Here is a 22,048-nt window from a genome sequence, read left to right as displayed (position 1 = left end):
ACCTGCAGTCTCAGCTTGCTCACCCCCTCCTTTTCTTGTTTAATTGGAAAAATCATGCCACTTTGGACGAATTGTGATAGTTACTGGATTTGGTTGTTACATCTTTCTCCACCCAGTACTGGAATGAGTTGATAAACCTACTGCAATAATTTCCGCTAGCCTGCAGCTGACACATTCTCTTCCAGGCTAATAAGTGACTGAACAAGTTTGACATTCATAAGGTGTTTCGTGGGGGAGGGAGGAGACTGCAACAGTACAGAACTCCGAAAGTGCAAGCAAACGTGTAACCTGAGAGGGTGTAAATTCCTGAGACACTGGGTGTAACTCCGACCTTTGTAAAAGTGCATCATCTCTCTGAACTCCGCAGACTATATCAATGGACATTCAGGGAGTTGTTGCAGTGGGACCTGTCAGAAGTTGTTCACCTGCTCTTAGAAGGAACCGGAGATCCTGAACAGAAAAGGAGCAGAATTCTTTGAGAAATAAGTGAAAAGGGGAAAAACCGACCGTGAAGATGTTTAAATACACTCCTCCTTGGCAAGCACTATGTCAGATGAAGGACACAAAGTATAAGGTAAGAATTTAAACTCAGGATAAACTCTCAGCTCTGTTGTTTGGCTTCTATATGCAGTTGTGATTGTGAATCGACAGCAGCATGAAGAGTGGGATTGTGGAGTGGCTCTGAGCTGTGGAATTACAGCAGAAAGAGACTTGTTAAACTGGCTTATTATCTTCTGCTGAACTAAACAGACGAGGGTTTTGGATTCTGCTACCCTTCCTTATGAAGAGATCGAAACTCCATTTCTCGTTGGATGAGAACCTTTCTCTTCAGCCCTTCAATTTATCACGCAATCCACTCAAATCTACAGTATGCCCTTGGTCAGAGCCCTCTGTACCCAGAGAATAAGTGCTTCCTGTCCACCCTGTCTGGGTACCTGATAATTTTATTTAACTGCATCTCCACACAGTTTCTTTTATTCCAGTTTAGAGAGTCTCTCTTTTGTGTAATTTTCCAGTCCCAGCAGCATAAATTCCCACTGCAGCCTCTCTGCAGCCTGTACTGTGACCAGCACTCAAGCCACCCTTGTGCTGTAAGTTGTTCCAGTTTGACCCTCCTACTCCTAGACCATTACTTGTGTAAGATAGACACAAAAAGCTGGAGTAACTCAGCAGGTCAGACAGCATCTCTCGGGAAATGGGATAGGTGACGTTTCGGGTTGAGACCCTTCTTCAGACTATGTTCTTCAGACCATCATCTATGTACCCTCACATAACATATACTCTTCAGACCATCACTTATGTAACTGCACATAACCCATATCCCTCCATTCCCTGCATATCCATATGCCTATCCAAACTAAGGCTGTTCTGATTTATGTTTTTTGAAAAATGTGATTAATGATTAATCACCCAGGTTTAATGATGATTAATCAATTAAAGTGATTACATTTCTAAACACTCTCTTATCTAAAATCAGTACTAGAATAGGATGGTACGAGAATTCCTCGTTTTGTAAATAAACGTTTTGTAACTTTTCACCTAGTTTATCCAGTAAAGCTAGGCGAAAACATAGAAACATAGAAAATAGGTGCAGGAGTAGGCCATTCGGCCCTTCGAGCCTGTACCGCCATTCAATATGATCATGGCTGATCATCCAACTCGGTATCTTGTACCTGCCTTCTCTCCATACCCCCTGGTCCCTTTAGCCACAAGGGCCACATCTAACTCCCTCTTAAATATAGCCAATTAACTGGCCTCAACTACCTTCTGTGGCAGAGAATTCCACAGATTCACCACTCTCTGTGTGAAAAATGTTTTTCTCATCTCGGTCCCAAAAGACTTCCCCCTTATCCTTAAGCTGTGACCCCTTGTTCTGGACTTCCCCAACATCGGGAACAATCTTCCTGCATGTAGCCTGTCCAACCCCCTTAAGAATTTAAGTTTCTATAAGATCCCCCCTCAATCTTCTAAATTCTAGCGAGTACAAACCAAGTCTATCCAGTCTTTCTTCATATGAAACTCCTGACATCCCAGGAATCAGTCTGGTGAACCTTCTCTGTATTCCCTCTTTGTATTTCCTCAGATTTGGAGATCAAAACTGTACACAATACTCCAGGTGTGGTCTCACCAATACCCTGTACAACTGCAGTAGAACCTTCCTGCTCCTATACTCAAATCATTTTGCTATGAATGCTAACATACCAACATACCAACATACCATCAACACACCATAAACATAATCAATGTTAAATGCATTCAAAAAATTACGAACAGCAAAACCTTGAATAACTGGATTGATTTTCAAGACAAGAAGTCAGATGTTTGGCCCAACTTTCTGTGTGAACAACAACAATAGGAATTTAGTGAGTGCAAGCATTGTGAAACAACTTTCAAATATCAACCATCCCCCTCGTCATACAGGTATCATCTGGAACACAAACATGCTCTCAAATTTGACTCAGTGTCTTCAAACGAGTCTGTTGGCATTCCATCGTGCATGAATCATGGAACAATTCTTTTTGCATTTCATGAAGAAATCAACAGAAACACCTGAGTTTGTTACTGCACATTTGGCAGTTTGAGACAGAATTCAGTTTGCAACTTTGGCCAAATTGTCGACATCCAAATTGACTGGAAAGCACAAGGTCTGAAATCCCTGGTACGACAGAGGGAATTAGTGATATGGTCATGAAGTTTGGAACAAAAATCCGAGAAGAAATGAAGCAAGAACTGAGGAAAATACTGGAATCTGGAGACTGACACCCACTCACTTTAGAATGGACCTCAAAGAGAAATTGAAGATGAATACGTTTTTCTGCAAATTACCCATGTGAAATGATTGATTGTAAATTTAATCAGATGTGAAAAAGGAAATGAGATGGCATCATTGATTCTTGACTGCAACACACGTTGGAATGCAATGTTGGCTATGCTGAGGTGGTTATTTAAACTGAAATACATCAAACCAACAGTGCTTAATGAGCTTTTATCCAGCCATTCTTTCCAATCTGAAATTTAGTTGCAGTGGTCATCCGAGTTAGCTGAAAGTTTGGATATTATTAAATGAATGTCCTCGCACTTGGACGACATGATTGCAAATTAATCAAAGCTGACAAAATATTTGACTTTGTGTTGACCAATATGGAGCAGCAACCTGGTGATATCGGCAGAAAACTGCATGAATCTTCTTAGGTACTTGATCCAATGGATTAGGATTCTGCCTGGAACTCCCGACTAGCATTTCCACCATCAAATCATCTTGTCAAAATTGTGAAAGATGTTTACATGCGGCTGTTCTCAAACTAAACAATGAATTATTTGATGACAATGGTGAAAAATATAATGATCAAGCCCATTGCGAAGCAATGTAAATCAGAAGAGCACGATGCCATTAGAAACATAGAAACATGGAAAATAGGTGCAGGGGTAGGCCATTCGGCCCTTCGAGCCTGCACCGCCATTCAATATGATCATGGCTGATCATCCAACTCAGTATCCTGTACCTGCCTTCTCTCTATACCCCCTGATCCCTTTAGCCACAAGGGCCACATCTAACTCCCTCTTAAATATAGCCAATGAACTGGTCCTCAACTACCTTCTGTGGCAGAGAATTCCACAGATTCACCACTCTCTGTGTGAAAAATGTTTTTCTCATCTCGGTCCTAAAAGACTTCCCCCTTATCCTTAAACTGTGACCCCTTGTTCTGGACTTCCCCAACATCGGGAACAATCTTTCTGCATCTAGCCTGTCCAACCCCTTAAGAATTTTGTAAGTTTCTATAAGATCCCCCCCCTCAATTTTCTAAATTCTAACGAGTACAAGCCGAGTCTATCCAGTCTTTCTTCATATGAAAGTCCTGCCATCCCAGGAATCAGTCTGGTGAACCTTCTCTGTACTCCCTCTATGGCAAGAATGTCTTTCCTCAGATTAGGAGACCAAAATTGTACGCAATACTCCAGGTGTGGTCTCACCAAGACCCTGTACAACTGCAGTAGAACCTCCCTGCTCTTACACTCAAATCCTTTTGCTTTGAATGCTAACATACCATTCGCTTTCTTCACTGCCTGCTGCACCTGCATGCCTACTCTTTCCAGACAGAATGTCAAGAAGCTGAAGTCAATGGAGTCATATTCAAACGGGCAAGACATCTTGAAGATATTGAAGCGAGTAATAGCTGTCCTGGAAAGCAGGTCAAAATCTCCAAGCACACTTGAAAAGGTGTATAGAGCACATGACAATTCCTCCAAGCTCAGTTGAATCTGAAAGATGTTTTAGCCTCTTTTAGCTTCAAAGATGCTGCTGGCCTCCTTGTCATGAAAATGTGCACATCATTGAGTACTGAGACCATTGATACCTTATGTTTTTTTGTGATCTTACTTAATGACAATCTAAAGTAGCTTCATGTATGTGAAATAAAGGTAAATTTGCTGAGAAAAAATGTTTTCATTTAAAAATTATGAAAGTTAGATTTTTAAAAATCAATCATTTTAATTGGGGTAAAGTGATTCATTATTGATTAAACGCTTTATTTTCACAATCATAATCAGAAAGCAGCTCTAATCCAAAAGTCTTTTAAATTGCACTAGCGTATCAGCTTCAACCACCACCATCTCTGGCAGCGCAACACAGGCACTCATCATCCTTTGTGTAAAAAAATCTCTCTCTCTCTCTCTCTCTCTCTCTCTCTCTCTCTCTCTCTCTCTCTCCCTATGCCTCTCCCTATGCCTCTCCCTATGCCTCCCCCTCTCCCTCTCCCTCTCCCTCTCCCTCTCTACCCCGCAACCTCCAGCAATCCAGAGATAACAATCTTAATCTGTCTAACCTCTCCTTGTAGCCAATAGCACCTAAATCAACGCATCATTCTCGTAAACCTCAGCTCCCTTTCCAAAGCCTCCATATCCTTCCTGTAATGGGGTGAACAGAACTGCACATGCTACTCAAAATGCGGCCTAACCAAACTCCTATAAAGCTGCATCACTTCCTGACTCTTCTATTCAATGCCATGACCTATCAAAACAAGCGTAACACATGCCTCTTTACCACCCTCTATTGCTGCACAATGTTGCACCCTCTATTGCTGATCCCATTCCACTGATGCTCCCACATTCCTTTGGATTCCAGACCCGATCACCTCTCCGTGTCCTCTGTCAATCCACATCCTGGTCATCTGTAGCTTACTGCAGAAGTGGGGATTGGGGGAAGAATCCTCCTGTGCTTTACTGCAGCGACCACTTCTATTCTGTTGATGCTGAGGCCATACATGGTAGAATATTGAGGACAAGGCAGGACGGGGTGGGAACTGTGGATGCTGACGGTGTCGGTACCATTTTACCCTGGCTCTTTTACTGTAGAATTTCTATTCTTCCTCTTCTCAGTTCTTTCCATTTAGCTGAGAGGGTAGATTCTGCTTTACTGAAGGCCTGGTCCAAAAGCTGCCATTTTAGTGGTCTCTTTGGAGTCCACTTATATTGTGGCACACACACATGCAAACATGCAAACTGCACACAGACGCACACGCACACACACATGCAAACATGCAAACTGCACACAGACGCACACGCACACACAGACGCACACGCACACACACCAATTGTCTCTGACTCATCCTTTCAGAATGGAATGAAGTCAAACTCACACACCTTATCGGTTCAACATGATGTAGCCACATTCTTAACATTATACAGCATAATTTGAGAGTCTTGTTCAGGAGGGGCTAAGATTGGTCTTTGTACATCATATCAATGTCGCCATCTTAAGAATGTACATGCTATTTTTTTCCATCGATACTCTTACAGACATGGTGGGGTTCGTGGGAACACACACTGGCAAGGGATGTTTTGTAAAGGTCATCACTACTATCCACCTCTCTGTGGAATTGTCTCAGCAGCTTGCATTTTTAAGACAGGAGGTGAGATAAAAATACAAAAACATCTGGATCATTCAGTTACTCATGTAGAGAGTATAGGAAGAGGAGGGTGTGATTAACAGCTCGGCCTAGGAGGAGGCAGCACAGACTCTGGTGCTGTCTGACAATATAATACCCGTGGAGCAGATGATGGGGGAATGCTCAGTCCCAGCACCAGGGAGTGTGATGGCTGGTGGTGAATTTTAGAAAAGTTCCAGATCTCAGGGGGCTGATCAAAAGGTGGCCCAACAGCACGTTTGACATTTCAAGAGGCGCATTGTTTGACTGGTGATAAAGTACAGGACGTCTCAAAGTGTCTGCAAAAGGCGAGGAAAGAGCCCGTTGAGATCTGTGCTGGAAGCAATGACTCAAAAGAGTGGAGGGAGAGGCAAGTGCTGAGTGAGGATGAGGAGTTTGACTCTGTCCAGGGACCCCAACAGGGTCCTTTCAGGTGAGGCAGAGATTCACTTGCACCTCCTCCAACCTCATCAACTGTATCCGTTGTTCCAGGTGAGACCAAGCGCAGACTGGGCAATCGTTTTGCTGAACACCTTCCTTCAATCTACCTTGATCAAAGCGATCTCCTGGTTACCAGACCCCTCTCCCCTGACTCTCAGTCTGAAGAAGGGTCTTGACCAGAAACGTCACGTATTCCTTTTCTCCAGAGATGCTGCCTGACCTGCTGAGTCATTCCAGCTTTTTATGTCTATCTTCAGTGTAAACCAGCATCTGCAGTTCCTTCCTAGACAAAGCTGAAAAGCCTGATCTCTAAGGAGCTTAACCCGAGTCACAAGCTAATTGGCAGAGGGACAATTAGATCAGGAAAGTAAACATGCGGCTTCAAGATTGTTAGGAATGTTGGCTGCTCTTTGCCTGGAGCTGAAACAAGCACCACCACACGAAGGAACTGTAGACCTGCCTGCACAGTTCTGGCAAAGTCAGTGGCGCCCCTGGCAGGAGTGAAATGAGAGGGTGGGTAGTGTGCTGTGGGTCTTTGATGATGCTGGCTGCCTTTTTCAGGCAGCGCCTCCTATAGATCCATTTGATTGGGGGGAGGACTGTCAACATGATGGTCCAGGCAGCTTCCATCACTTTTATCCTTCGCTCCTGGAAGTTCATGTTGCCGAGTTAGGCTCTGATGTAATTGGTCAATATAATCTCTAGCGTACACCTGTAAATGTTCCAGAGAGTATTCATCGACATGCCAAATCTCCTCAATCCTTCTCAGGAAGTAGAGGCCTTGATGGGTTTTATTTATGATTATATCAATGTTGCTGTGTCCAGGAAAGATCTTCAGAGATATGTACGGCCTGGAACTTGAAGATATTGACTCCCTCCATCCCTTACCCATCGATGACGACAGCTTTGTGTATCTCGGCCTTCCTCTTCTAAAGTCAGCATCAGCTCCTTGGTCTTACTGACATTGACAGCAAGGTTGTTGTTCTCACAACATTCATAGAAACATAGAAACATAGAAATTAGGTGCAGAAGTAGGCCATTCGGCCCTTCGAGCCTGCACCGCCATTCAATATGATCATGGCTGATCATCCAACTCAGTATCCCGTACCTTCCTTCTCTCCATACCCTCTGATCCCCTTAGCCACAAAGGCCACATATAACTCCCTCTTAAATATAGCCAATGAACTAGACTCGACTACCCTCTGTGGCAGAGAGTTCCAGAGATTCACCACTCTCTGTGTGAAAAAAGTTCTTCTCATCTCAGTTTTAAAGGATTTCCCCCTTATCCTTAAGCTGTGACCCCTTGTCCTGGACTTCCCTAACATCGGGAACAATCTTCCTGCATCTAGCCTGTCCAACCCCTTAAGAATTTTGTAAGTTTCAATCTCATCTGATTGATCTCTCTCCTATACTCTGACTCATCATTATCCATAATCCGTCCAACAATGATGCTGTTGTCAGTGAATTTAAAGGTGAATTTAAAGTTGGAGCTGGGTCTGGCTGCACAGTCATGAGTATAGAGTAGCAATGTTACAAAATTTTGAGATTAAAAAAATCAAGTCTGCAATTTATCCCATCAGATAAAGCATAACAATAAGTTTAATTTGACACCTAATTCACTTTCATAGCTCAAGTAATAAAAAGGTTATGGCCATTTTCATACTCGGAAATTAGCATCTTGTTCCCTATTGATTTTCTATGGACATAACAAAAAAGCTGTGATCGTGGACAGTCAAAAGCCCATAACCTTCTTAAAAATTAAGAGAACTGAATGAAATTTTCAGTTATCATAGATTGAAGCATTCTGAAACAAATATAAAATAATCTTACTTGGATGACCTGAAATTAAAGCATATAATTAGTTAGTTACCCAATTGTAGCTAATTTCAAACTTCAATTACCGAACTAAACATCTATCCATTTCTTAATAAATGATTAACATTTTTAAATAGCCCAAGTGTCCAAATAATATTCACAAATAATTCACAATAAAACATGATTTTTAAATCTCATCTACATCAATTTATAGGCCAAATGGAAGGAATTTAGTGTTCATTTGCTCTAAATTAAAGTCAATTTAAATCGGCTTTCTAGTGTGTTCCTGTGAACGCGCTGGTTTAGAACGTTCACATTGCGCTGGATTTGTGCCCTCAAGTGCCCAGAAAAATACTGCGGGATATAAAGAGCCCAAAATGAGCTACTCGCTATAGAAAACTTTATATACAGGGTTCTTAAGAAGCCCCATTTTATGTAAAAATAAGGTACATACCTTTAATTGTTTGCTTTATAAAACCCTGGGGCTGCGAGAGGTTGCGGAGTGAGAGAGTGATTTTTAAACTACTATAAATATTATACAAGGCCATAAAAACTAATAATACCTTTTGCGACGGGGTCTTTCAGCGATTTTCCGTTAATGATTTACTAGGCTGAACATTTTCGATTGGAACAGCCTAGTAAAAATTGCGTTTTAAACCCGCCCCCTCTAAACAGCGCCAAAATCACACACAAGGGGTGGGGCAGATGCTCAGCCACGATTCAGGTAGGTTTTGTAACATACCTATATAGAGTGAATAGAGCAGGGGACAGGTCGCACAGCCTTGAGGTTTCCCTTTGCTGATGGTTAACAAGGTGGAGGTGTTGTTATCCAGGTTGTACCTATCGTGGCCTGCTGGTGAGGAAGTCAAGGATCCAGTTGCAAAGGGATGCGCAGACAGTTCCCTGGACTTGGTGACAAGTTTGGAGGGGATGATGCTGTTGAATGCCTAACTGTAGTCAATAGTCTGAAGAAGGGTTTCGGCCCGAAACGTTACCTATTTCCTTCGCTCCATAAATGCTGCTGCACCCGCTGAGTTTCTCCAGCTTTTTTGTGTCCCGTCAATGAACACAGCCTGATGTATGTGTTCTAATTGTCCAAGAGGTCCAGCGCAGAGTGGAGAGCCAGCGAGATCACATCTCCCATTGATCTTTTGTGACAGCAGGCAGATTGTAGTAGGTGCAGGTTTGTGTTAAGGTAGGAGTGGATATGGACCATAACACACCTCTTAATCACTTCATCACCATAGAGGTTGGTAGCAACTTCTGCTTCTTGAGCACCATCCAGGTTACTCAGTGGCTAAGGAATGGCTAATGGAATTTAATTCAGGTGAGGTTTCAAGGTTTCAAGGTCAGTTTATTGTCACGTGTACCAATTAAGGTACAGTGAAATTCAAATTACCATACAGCCATACTAAAAAAAAAGCAACACAACACACAACTACATAAAAGTTAACATAAACATCAACTCAGCGGATTCCCCACATTCCTCACTGTGATGGAAGGTAATAAAGTCCAATCTTCTTCCTCTAAGTATGAGGCATTGCAATTTGGGAAGTTAAACCAGGGCATGATCTTCATAATGTAGATACCTGGGAATGAGAGAAAGCAGAGGGATCTATGAGTACAAGAACATAGTTCCCTGAATGTGGCGTATCAGATAGATCAGGTGGTGAAGACTTTTAGTATGTGGCCTTCATCAGTCATGGAACTGTACTTGCAATTGTACAAGACACTGGTGAGACCACACAGATGATTGTGTTCAGCTTTGGTGGTTGTATTGGGAAATATGCCATTAAGCTGGAAAGAGCAGAGAAGATTTATGAGGATGTTGCCGAGACTTGAGAGCCTGAGCTGTTGGGAGGGTTTGGAGTGGACTTTACTCCTTGGAGCGTAGGAGGCTGAGAGTTGATCTTGTAGAGGTTTTGATTAGGTCAAATATACAGCATGGAGAAACAGGCCCTTCAGCCGACAGAATTCATGCCAACCTGTTCACACTAGTGCTATGTTATCCTACTTTTGCAACCATGCAACTATGCACTAGGGGGAATTACAGAGGCCAATTAAATTACTAACCTACACCGGACAATGTGCAAATTCCACATAGACAGTAGATGAGGTCAGGATTGAAACCGGATCTCTGGCACTATGAGGGAGCAGCTCTACAATGCCACCCTGAATAAAATACTGAGGGAAATAAGGTGAATGAATGCATCAAGTTTTTCCCTGGAATTATAATCTGGATCAACAAACTATATAATGTTAATATCTCATGGATAAACTGCAACCTGACCTGAGAACTGGGAGTTGAGACACAATGAGCATCTAACCAGGGTAATGAAATCAAGAACTAGAGAGCAAATGTTTAAGGTGAGAGGGAAACATTTTAATAGGAGCCTGAGGGGCAATTATTTTACACAGAGGGTGGTGTATGGAATAAGCTACCGTAGGAAGCAGTTAATGCAGGTACATTTACAACATTTAAAATACATTTGTACAGGTACATGGATAGGAAGGGCTCCGAGGGATATGGGCCAAAATCGGCAAATGGCACTAGCTTAGATGGGGCATCTTGGTCGACATGACAAGTTGGGCCAAAGGGTCTATTTTCGTGCTGTATGACTGTGCCGACTGGGTGTGTCCCCGCATCACTTGATGAAAAGTGGGAGCCGGATCTTGGCAGCCAGCTCCTCGCAAACAAAAGCATCAGTGCACCAAGGCTGATGAGTATTTATCCCTCACGTTTACACAGTCACGTTAATGAAACTGAACTTTTGACTCCAAAACGTTTGAACTCTTGCTTACAACAACCACTCCCAACTCGAAACAATACAGGATAAAGCTGAATAATATAATTGGGATCAACAAACATGATCATTTTAATACTTTACTAGACCAAGTGCAGACCCGTTGGGTCTGTTCCCCCAAAGTGCGGTTGCGGGGGAGGGTGGGGGCGGCATGTGGCGTAACGCACACTAACTACCACCCTGCACACACGCTAACTACCCCCCTTGATATTATATTAATATTATTAATTTGCTCCTTTTACCCCATTACCACCCTATCCACTGACGCATAGCCCCCAACTCGCAGGCGCGTCTAGAAAGGGGGGGGGGGTGTAGAGAGTGAGGGCAAGAGAGAATGGAGAGAGACAGAGAGAGAGGGGCAGAGACAGAAGGGCAAGAGACAGAGGGAGAGGGGATGGAGGGGAGGAGGAGGAGAGGGTGGGTGGGGGAGGAGGGGGAGGGAGAGAGGGGAGAGAGGGGGGGGGGAGGAGGGGGGAGAGAGGGGGAGGGGATGAGGGGAGGGGAGAGAGTGTTGGGGGTGAAAGGGGAGATGGGGGGAGGGGGTGGTGGGGGGGAGGGGAAGGGGGGAGGGGGATAGAGAGGGGAGGGGGAAGGGGAGATGTGAGAGGAGAGGGGAGAGGGGGGAGAAGAGGGGTTGAGGAGGAGAGGGGGAGGGGAGAGGAGGAGGGTAAGGCAGAGGGGGAGGGGAGAGAAGGGGGCAGTGGGGGAAAGGCATGGGGGTGGAAGGGAGGGGGAGAGATCTCCCACCCCTGTCCCATTGTGATATCATATGTAAATGAGATCCATTGTGATTGTACATCTGTGAGATGGCACGGTGACTCATGCAGCAGTTTGATTTTAGTGGGACCACGTGAAGGTAGCAATCTCCCACACCTGTCCCATTGTGATGTCATATAAGTAAATGAGATCCATTGTGATTGGACATCTGTGAGGTGGTACTGTGACTCATGCAGCAGATTTTAATTTTTTTTGATGTTTTGTGAACAATTTTATTCAAAATCTGGGGAAATAATTGACCAAATCTAGAGAGGATTGGATTTCTGAAATCATAAATTAAATCCCTACGGAAATATGTAAAAATCTCCGCGTTTTTGCGTCTGGTTTTCGAGGAAATACGTTTCAAAGGTAAAATGACATACACACGCGCACACACACACACACACACACACACACACACACACACACACACACACACACACACACACACACACACACACACACACACACACACACACACACACACACACACACACACACACACAACACACAGTTTTAATAGATACTAGATATGATATGATATATGAACTGCAAACAGTCCTGAGAACTGGGGGCAGAGAAACATTGATAATCTAACCAGTCCTCCCCCACCAAATGTTTTGTGAGCTGAAGATAGCAAAGATGTTGAGAAATGGTAGAATATGGAACTCGGGTGTCAGGTTCAGACCAACATATGAAATAAGATGGGAAGTGATCCATCTAATCCTTAGTCTTGGTTGACCCTCGAACTTGGTCCCATTGCCCTCGATGGTCTCTTGATCCTCTTAATGTTCAGAAATCCATGGTCTCTGTTTTGTATTAACTCAGAATCTCCACAACTCTCCTCCCTTCTGAATGAGGAAATTCTCCCCATCCCAGTTCCAAACAGCCAAGACCTTCGTCCAAAACTCCAGAAACTACAGCCCCAATCTACTCAATGTCTCCTCAAATAATAAATCTTCCATCCCTTGATACGGTCCAGTGAATCCTCGCAGCTATCTGCTATTGCATGAAACTGTGCACAAGACCGTAAAGCATAAGAGTGGAATTAGGTCATTCGGCCCATCGGATCTACTGCACCAATTGTGACTGATTTATTTTCCCCATCTCAACCCGATTCTTCTGCTTTCTCCCCATAATCTTTGACACAAGATTACTGTTGCCTTGTACAAATGCAATAGGATATCCTTCCTCCTTCATTCATATATTCCTGTCAAAAAAAGCTAGTATTCCATTTGGTCTCCCCATCATTTGCTGCAGACATCATCACAGTTTTGAATTCCAAATGTGAGGTCAGAAAGTCATGTCTTTGATATCAAAGAAGTGTTTGATCAAGTGTTGCATTAAGAAGCCTAGGTAAAACTGGTCACTGTACATCAAGGAGAAAACACTCCAAAGACTGAAGTCATCCCTCACACAAAGGAAAATGGCTGATATTGTCATCTACTTGTTAAGGGTAACTGAGCAGTCGAATAATCAACCAACCCACATATCTTTTGGATGTAGGAAGAAACTAGAACGTCGGGGGGAAACCCACGTGGGTACTGGATGTCAGTATTGAAGTGATCACTAGAGCTGTGAGGCAACAGCTCTACTAGACTGATCATTGTACTGCTCTATGCTGCCAAGTGTATCTCACCTCCTAACACCCTGAGGCCTTTCCACCATTGGCATGATGGATTCCTTTCCACCTGCATGAATGAGTGCAGCACCTACAACTCTCTGGAGGCAAAACAAAGTCCATGGCAAAGCAGCCAGCTTGATGGTATCCCAATGGACTACTAGTCCAGTGGCTACAGTGTGTGCAATTTACAAAATGTACTGCAGTCACTCACACAGGCTATTCAGAAAGCACATCCCAAACCAACGCCTTGGGCTACATTTAACACCAAAATAAGCATCCCCCCAAATTGGGTTGTATCCCAGAAAAACCGTTGCTGCCGCACCCATGCCACATGCGTTGTGGATCTTGGCCTTTAATAGGTTTCCCCATGGCAACCAGAGCACGAGGCATACCTAATTGTTGCCTGTTATCAACTGGATGACCACTGTGCCATTTGTTAGCTTCCCCACAAAAGATGAAGGAGCTAAATCTTTCCAATGCGGTGCGTGCAAATTCATCATTTACGACAACGATAATCCCACAGCCAACTAACTTTCTCCACGGTGTGCGTTACATCTTCTACAACACTGCCAATACCCACACCACTTTACAAATTTCTCAACCTTTTCTACTTTAATTCACCTGAACTTGTCCACCTACATGCCCAGTGAGGCAGTCTGAGTTGCTTACGCTTTTTTTGAGTTGGACTGACTAGGCTGACTGCTCCTCCAATGTTGCCCCACTGTGTGGGTACCTGATCAGTTCCACTGGTCCATTGGTCCATTCTTATCTCCTTGTATTTCTCCATTTTTATATTACTTTATAAACACACATGTCCTAGGCTGCTGGGAATAACCCAATTGCTTGGTCTGCTGTTCCCTTGTGTGTGTTAAGTGTACTTCAATTGCTGGAAGTGACCGCTTCTTGATGTAATACTGAACAGAAAGATTACTGCCTGGTGCTCTTGCCTATTTGTATTTTTTTTAATAATTTGAAAGGTCTGTTTATCATTTAATCATTTTGGGATTTGGAGGGTATTCGACAAAGAGAGCAGTGAGCCAGCTTATGAAAGGCTGCAATACATGTGGTGAAGATAGTCTCGCAGGTTCAGTGCCCAGCTTTCCCTGAATGATTGCTCAGAATCTGCAGCAACTTGATACTGAGCTATAAATGTAATGCGGAATATAGAATAATGCAGCATGGAAACAGGCCCTTCAGCCCATAGTAGGGAACTCCATGAGGAACATTGTACAGAACACTCAGGATAACAGCGACAGGAGCCTCTCAGAAAGTTCAGGACTTCCAACGAGCGATTAGCTGCAGACGTAGTGCAACATGATCTAATGGAGTCATTAGCCTGAAACATTAACTCAGAGATTTATTGCCATTCTTTTGAAACTGTGAGTAACCCACACAAAGTGAGTTGGATTGTCAGCATGACTCTCCTTTCAAAAACATTGTACATGAATGTGACAGTATGGGACCTGGATCAGCTTTAAACTGTGTGTATGCTGTAATGGTATATCATTGTTTGTCCATGCTGTGTTTACAGAAAGGAATTAATTCAATCCCTTGTATTATTGTAACCAGTCCTGTCAGAATAGGATATAGGGCATTGACTGCTTTCTGTGGAGTCTTTCATCTGGCTTTGGAATAAGCCTTTTGTCTTTGCCTTGCGAGACGCTGTCCCACCCTGGTTGGGTGACTGGAAGGGGTGAGGCACCTGTGGCAGTTTACTCAGGTGAAGCTGGATTCCTCTCTTCCCTCCTTATTCCCTGTTTCCTGGTGAATAGCTGTCACCCGCACTCTTTCAACCCCACAGTCAATCCACACCATCCGGCAGCACCGTAATGGTGGGAATACTTGAATTCTCAGCTACTAAAGTTATGGCATGCTTCACCTTGTAGGAAAAATTTTCTTTTCTCATAAACTCAGGAGATCAGAAAGAGGTTTGGACACAGTGGCTTTTCGATGTGTGGATAGTGTGCAATGAGAACCCTGCTTATCACAGACTACAGGTTGTCATCATACAGACTATTATGAGTGCTTGTCGGCACTGGGCCTGTACTTGCTGGAGTTTAGAAGAATGAGGGGGGACCTCATTGAAACATACAGATAGCAAATTGAATATCACTGTACCTTAATTGGTACGCGTGACAATAAATGACCATTGAACCTCTGAATAGTGAAAGGCTTGGATAGAGTGGATGTGGAGAGGATGTTTCCACTAGTCTAGGACTACAGGTCATAGCCTCAGAATTAAAGAACGTTCTTTTATGAAGGAGATGAGGAGAAATGAATTTAGTCAGAGGGTGGTGAATCTATGGAATTCTTTGCCACAGAAGGCTGTGGAGGCCAAGTCAGTAGATATTTTTTAAGGCAGAGATAGATACATTCTTGATTAGTACAGGTGTCGGAGGTTATGGGGAGAAGGCAGGAGAATGGGGTTAGGAGGGAGATAGATCAGCCATAATTAAATGGCAGAGTAGACTTGATGGGCCGAATGACCTAAACCTACTCCTATCCCTTATGACTTACAGCTGATAATGACCAGATGGCAGCCGAGAACGTCTTTGGCATTGCCTGAACGAGTCAGCTACATGATATCACACAACTTCACAGAGCTGCAGGAGGTTCAGGTGCACCAGAGGATCAGGGTGTGGCTGTCAGACTTTCAGAACAATAGACCCTTTATCCAGTGACAGCACCAGCACCAGCACAGCACTCAGACAGGAAGCAAGGACATCCAGAGACCAGGGTGGGTCTGGGCTAGAAGCCAGGAGTAGGAACAGTGGAAGATAGAGAGTAGATGGCTGGGTGTGGTGGCGACAAGATTCTCTGCTGGGGCAGGAAGTGCTAGGGATGGGTGTAGGGTAGCGGAAGCAGGGTTTCGTCCCAAAGACATGCAGGTTTATGGGTTAATTGGCTTCTGTAAATTGTCCCTAGTATGTAGGATAGAACTAGTGCACAGGATGATCGCTGGTCGGCATGGACCTGGTGGGCCAAAGGACCTGTTTCAACGCTGTATCTCTAAACACCTCAGGTTCCTTGTGTCTGAACTTTCTCGACTGGCCTGTCATGGGGGACTATGTTAAAACCCATGTAAACAATGTCTACTGCACAGTCTTCATCAATTTTCTTGCTCGTCTGCTCAATAAGTTCACTCAAATTTGAGACACATGAACTCTCCTGCACAAAAACATGTTGATTTTTTCTGTACCTGTTCTCTCCCAATAATATCAGTGGTGAGGAATACTATGAGATTGTCCAAATCGATTCCAATGTACTTATGCTTAACGTAAGTACCCTCCTGCTTCTCCACTGAATTCTGTTGTAGCCCAAGAATCACAAGCAAATAGCTGCCAGTAGGTTCCAGCCTACAAACAATCGCATGAGAGTTTTGAACTTGCCAGCACCTACCCAGGGAAATGATGGTGAATCAAGCTTATTGTTTTCACAACTTCCTAACTCTGTATAACTTCATCTATTATGGTATTTTGAAATAGTTGCTAATAGGGGTGGCACAATAGAGCTGCTGCCTCATTGGTTCAATGAGATCCAGGTCCAATCCCGCTGTCTGTGTGGAGTTTCATCTCCCCTCTGTGACTGAATCTCCTCTCCGTCCCTTATGTGAATGAAAGACCTAGATAGAGTGGATGTGGAGAAAATGTTTGCAGTAGTGGGCGAGTCCAGAATGTTTGCGGTAGTGGGCAAGTCCAAAACCAGAGAGACAGCCTCAGAATAAAAGGACAATATACATCAATGATTTCAATGAAGGGATTCAAAGTAACATTAGCAAATTTGCAGATGACACAAAGCTGGGTGGCAGTGTGAACTGTGAGGAGGATGCTATGTGAATTCAGGGTCAGATTCATAGATTGTCATTGTCAGTGTACAGATGCATGGCAACGAAATGCATTTAATGTGAGAGTTATCCAAACGATTGAGCTTAATTGAAAAAAATTCCGACGGGGGGGGGGGGGGGGGGGGGGGGGGTGTGAACAAGTTACCGAGGTACGTTGTTCATGCAAGTAACCGCCGCCGGAAAGAAGCTGTTCCTCGACCTGTCATTTGGCAACCTAAAAAGCGGCAAGCAAACCTGTTGCCCCGGATGGTAACAGGGGTAAACAGTCCATGGTTGGGGTGAGAGCAGTCCTTGGCGATGCTGAGCGCCCTCCGCAGACAACGCTTGCTTTGGACAGACTCAATGGAGGGGAGCGAGGAACCGGTGATGCGTTGGGCAATTTTCACCACCCTCTGCAACTTCTTTACTCTTCCGGTCGGAGACAGAGCAGTTGCCATACCATACTGTGATGCAGTTGGTAAGGATGCTCTCGATGGTGCAGCGGTAGAAGTTCACCAGGATCTGAGGAGACAGATGGACCTTCTTCAGTCTCCTCAGGAAGAAGAGACGCTGATGAGCCTTCTTGATCAGAGTAGAGGTATTGTGGGTCCAAGAGAGGTCATCGGAGATGTTGACTCCCAGGAATACAGGGTGACATAGACAGGTTGGGGGAGTGGGCAGATGCATGGCAGTTTAATGCGGATAAATGTGAGGTTATCCACTTTGGTAGCAAAAACAGGAAGGCAGATTACTATCTAAATGGCATCAAGTTGGGAAAAGGGGAAGAACAACGGGATCTAGGGGTCCTTGTACATCAGTCTATGAAAGTATGCATGCAGGTACAGCAGGCAGTGAAGAAAGCGAATGGCATGTTGGCCTTTATAACAAGAGGAATTGAATATAGGAGCAAAGAGGTCCTTCTGCAGTTGTACAGAGCCCCGGTGAGACCACACCTGGAGTATTGTGTGCAGTTTTGGTCCCCTAATTTGAGGAAAGACATTCTTGCTATTGAGGGAGTGCAGCGTAGGTTTACAAGGTTAATTCCTGGGATGGTGGGACTGTCATATGCTGAGAGAATGGAGCAGCTGGGCGTGTACACTCTGGAGTTTAGAAGAATGAGAGGGTATCTCATTGAAACGTATAAGATTGTTCAGGGCTTGGACATGCTGGAGGCAGGAAACATGTTCCCGATGTTGGGGGAGTCCAGAAACAGGGGCCACAGTTTAAGAATAAGGAGTAAGCCATTTAAAATGGACACGAAGAAACACTTTTTTCTCACAGAGTGGTGAGTCTGTGGAATTCTCAGAGGGCGGTGGAGGCAGGTTCTCTGGATGCTTTCAAGAGAGAACTAGATAGGGCTCTTAAAAATAGTGAGTCAGGGGATTATGGGGAGAAGGCAGGAACGGGGTACTGATTGTGGATGATCAGCCATGATCACAGTGAATGGTGGTGCTAGCTCGAAGGGCCAAATGGCCTACTCCTGTATTTTCTATTGTCTATTGACATACGATTGGAGATGAGGTGGAATTTCTTTAGCATGGGATAGGGAGTGCGATGGGGAGGGAGAGCGATGGGGGGAGGTGGAATGGGGTGAAGAGTGACGGGGGTGGGGGAGGAGGAGGAGGAGGGGAGGGAGGGGGAAGGGGGGGGGGAGGAGGAGGAGGGGGGGGTGGAGGAGGGGGGGGAGGAGGAGGGGGGGGAGGAGGAGGAGGGGGGGGGGGAGGAGGAGGGGAGGGGGGGGGGGGGGAGGAGGCGGGGGGGGGGGGGGGAGGGGAGGGGAGGGAGGGGGAGGGGGGAGGGGGGGGGGGGGGGCGTGTGGCTCTCCTCCCGGAGGGGGCGGTGTCTCCGCTTTACTATGAGATCCGCGGTCGGGAAGGTGCACGGGTTGTGAGGTCCATACTGCGGGAGGGTCAAGTGAACTCTCTCCGCCCGGGGTCAGTGCCGCTTCACAAGGCGCTGCTCCTTCTCCGTCCGCCCAGTATCCTGCCTGACTGGAAGCGGAGCAGAGCCCGCCCTGCCTCTCCCCCCCTCTGCCGCTGGGTGTGGTCCCAGTCGAGCTGATGGACTCTGGACTTGAGAGCGGTATTAGACAGCAAGCGAGGCCGGTCACCAGTCCCGAGGCACCGAACAGCCGCAGGTAAGTGGCGCAGGGTAGGCTCTTTAACCGGGGGAGGGTGGCGGTGGCGGTACCGTCCAGGGACAGGAGTGGCTCCCGTCGGCTGGCTGGCTGGCAGGGCTCCTTCCTCGCTCTACTTTGCTCAGTTCAGGGCGATAGTCAGTAAAACACTTGTCACACTTGTTGAACTGCATGTGTGAGACGGGGCATTTACAGCAAAGATGAAGTAGTTTCTCTTCTACACCCCACTGCGATAACGATATCCTCAACTAAAGACAAACATCAGCCCCTTCTCTCGGCAGATGTTGCAAGTACAGTATATGCTGTTTTTCGGGCAGAATTTCAGCGCGTCGTGTGTCAATTTTAGACGTTGGTGATAATTCTCTTCGCTCTGATGATGAACCCCAACATCCGTAGGAGCGAACTGTTAGAACTTGTAATACAGGATGTTATTGTATGGCACTTCGAAACGTTCAACCAACTGGAGAGATTCATCATGTGTTTATAACAGGAGAATCGCGTTTATTAAACTTGCTGGAGTTTCTTGAGGATGTAACTGGTAGAGTGGATAAAGGAATGCCAGTGGATACGATATGTTTGGATTTTCAAAATGAATTGGTTAAAGTTTCATAAGTTTATGTACTTCTATCAATTCTCCCATCGACCTCTGATGCTCCAGAGAAAACAATCCAAGTTTGTCCAATCTCTCCTGATAACTAATACCCTCTAATCTAGGAAACATTCTTGTAAACCTCTTCTGAACCCTCTTCAAACCTTCACATCCTTCCTGTAATGGGGTGACCAGAACTACACACAATACTCCAAATGTGGTCTAACCAATGTTTTGTAAAACTGCAATATTGCTACCTGACTTGTACTCAATGCCCTGACCGATGAAGGCAAGCATACCATACAGCTTCTTTATTGTTCTATATACCTGTGTTCATGGAACTAAGTACTTGGACCCCTAGAGCCCTTTGTGCACTAATGTTGTTAAACCTATTGACAAACCTATATACTTCCCATTAAATTGCACCTCTCAAAGTGCAACACCTCTCATTTGCTTGGATTAAACTCCACCCACCATTTTTCTGCCCATATCTGTAACGTATTTATTTCTCACTGTGTACTTTGACAGCCTTTGACTGTATCCTTCTTCACTGTCTCAAACTCCACCAATTTTACAAATTTACAGCAAACTTAGTATGTGTGTGTGTGTGTGTATATACACACGCACATATCTGAAGATGGGTCTCGACCCGAAACGTCACCCATTCCTTCTCTCCAGAGATGCTGCCTGTCCCGTTGGGTTACTCCAGCATTTTGTGGTCTATCTTTGGTGTAAACCAGCATCTGATTCAGATTCAATTTAATTTCAAATCTGCAGTTCCTGCCTACACTATCTACCCTCAGAACTGTGCTGGTCATAGATGTCCAGCCAAAAAAACACTTCCAAAATAACACTCGTAACACCCATGAAAGAATTTAGCAAATAGCCTACTAAAATCCATATAAACAACATCAGCTATGTTGAAGCCAGAATTCCCCTGGTCTTCTAATCCACTAACTTCTGTTTTCAGGGAATCATCCTTTACAATTTCCACCGTTCCAAAAGGATTGCCATCAGACACGTGCTGCTCTCTCAGCGTTTCGTGGATCCCTCCCCTGGTGATTCCCAGGTCCACTCTTCCATCTCCACCAACTACTCCCCCATCATGTTACCCTTTTCAATGCAAGTCAGGCGAAGCAACACCTGTCCTTTCACCTCTTCCCTCCCCATCATCCTGGGATCCAAACAGTCTTTCCAGGTGAAGAAGCGATCAGCTGCATTCAATATTCACCATGTGGTCTCTGCTTTGGAGAAACCATCTGCAAATTGGGCTTCTCGGTTTGTGTTAGTTCACAGAGTAACCTTGACCTTCCTTTTGCCTTACACTTTAATTCAGCTGACCACTCCACTCTGATCTATCTGTCTCTAGCAGCCTTCATTGCTGTAATTAGGCCCAATACAGTGATTCCCAGCATCGCATTTTCTATCTACCCTACAGCCTTCCAAATACTATTGGATTCTCCAACCTCTGCTAACCCACTTTTTCTGTCTGGATTAAAACTGCTGTGTGGCAAAGTTACCCACTCACCTGTGATCTTGGCTCAGTTCCCCAACTGCCCCATTACTATTCCATCCCCACAACAAGTGTGGTCCCAACTTATCACAGATTTCCCCTTTATCCCATCCACCCCTTACCCACTTACCCTGCAACTTAAAACTTACTTTGCTTTCTTTTGTTCGGACAAACAAACTGTTTCTCTTTCCATGGTTCTTGTCTGATTTGCAGAGTCTTTGTTTTGGCTCAGATTTCCATCATCTGCAGCATTATTTTACATTATGTTTTACGATCTAATTAGTCCATTTTTAAATCGTTCATTAAAGCTTCTGTGAGGCATTTTACTGTACTAAAGTTGTTCTGTTGCTGTTCAACTAGCCTGCCCAAGACTGGTTTTCCCACGGCTCCTATTACAGCCCTTCTACGTTGATTCATTGTTTGTCTCCAGTCAGAGTGATCAGGTTAATTCATCCCTCAGCCGTTTGTGAGGAGGGACGGTGCTCTTTCTTGCTCCTAGGGTAATGCACACTCTGCTACTGATATTGTGCAGCAAAAATGGTGGTTGACAATTGTCACAGACATGGTGGGTTGAAGCACCTGTTTCCGTGCTGTAGCCCTCAATTACTCCATTACATTTGGG

General features: G+C 44.8%; 1 protein-coding gene across 2 annotated transcripts in view; it reads left to right on the top strand.

The window, feature by feature from the left end:
• The first annotated feature begins 365 nt into the window (after positions 1 to 365).
• LOC129711210 (A-kinase anchor protein 2-like) overlaps positions 366 to 22,048 on the top strand; it is a 44,154-nt gene continuing 22,471 nt past the window's right edge. The window contains exon 1 of one of the 2 annotated variants that reach the window (XM_055658685.1): positions 366 to 574. In XM_055658685.1, the coding sequence (XP_055514660.1) occupies positions 515 to 574 (60 nt within the window). In that variant the 5' untranslated portion in view covers positions 366 to 514. The remainder of the gene's footprint in view (positions 575 to 22,048) is intronic. The other variant, XM_055658686.1, reaches the window with a different exon arrangement.

The sequence above is a fragment of the Leucoraja erinacea genome, chromosome 29 (assembly GCF_028641065.1).
Source record: "Leucoraja erinacea ecotype New England chromosome 29, Leri_hhj_1, whole genome shotgun sequence".
NCBI classification, from domain to species: domain Eukaryota; kingdom Metazoa; phylum Chordata; class Chondrichthyes; order Rajiformes; family Rajidae; genus Leucoraja; species Leucoraja erinaceus.
The sequence above is the reverse complement of the archived record's forward strand: the minus strand, read 5'-3'. Positions and strand labels throughout refer to the sequence as shown.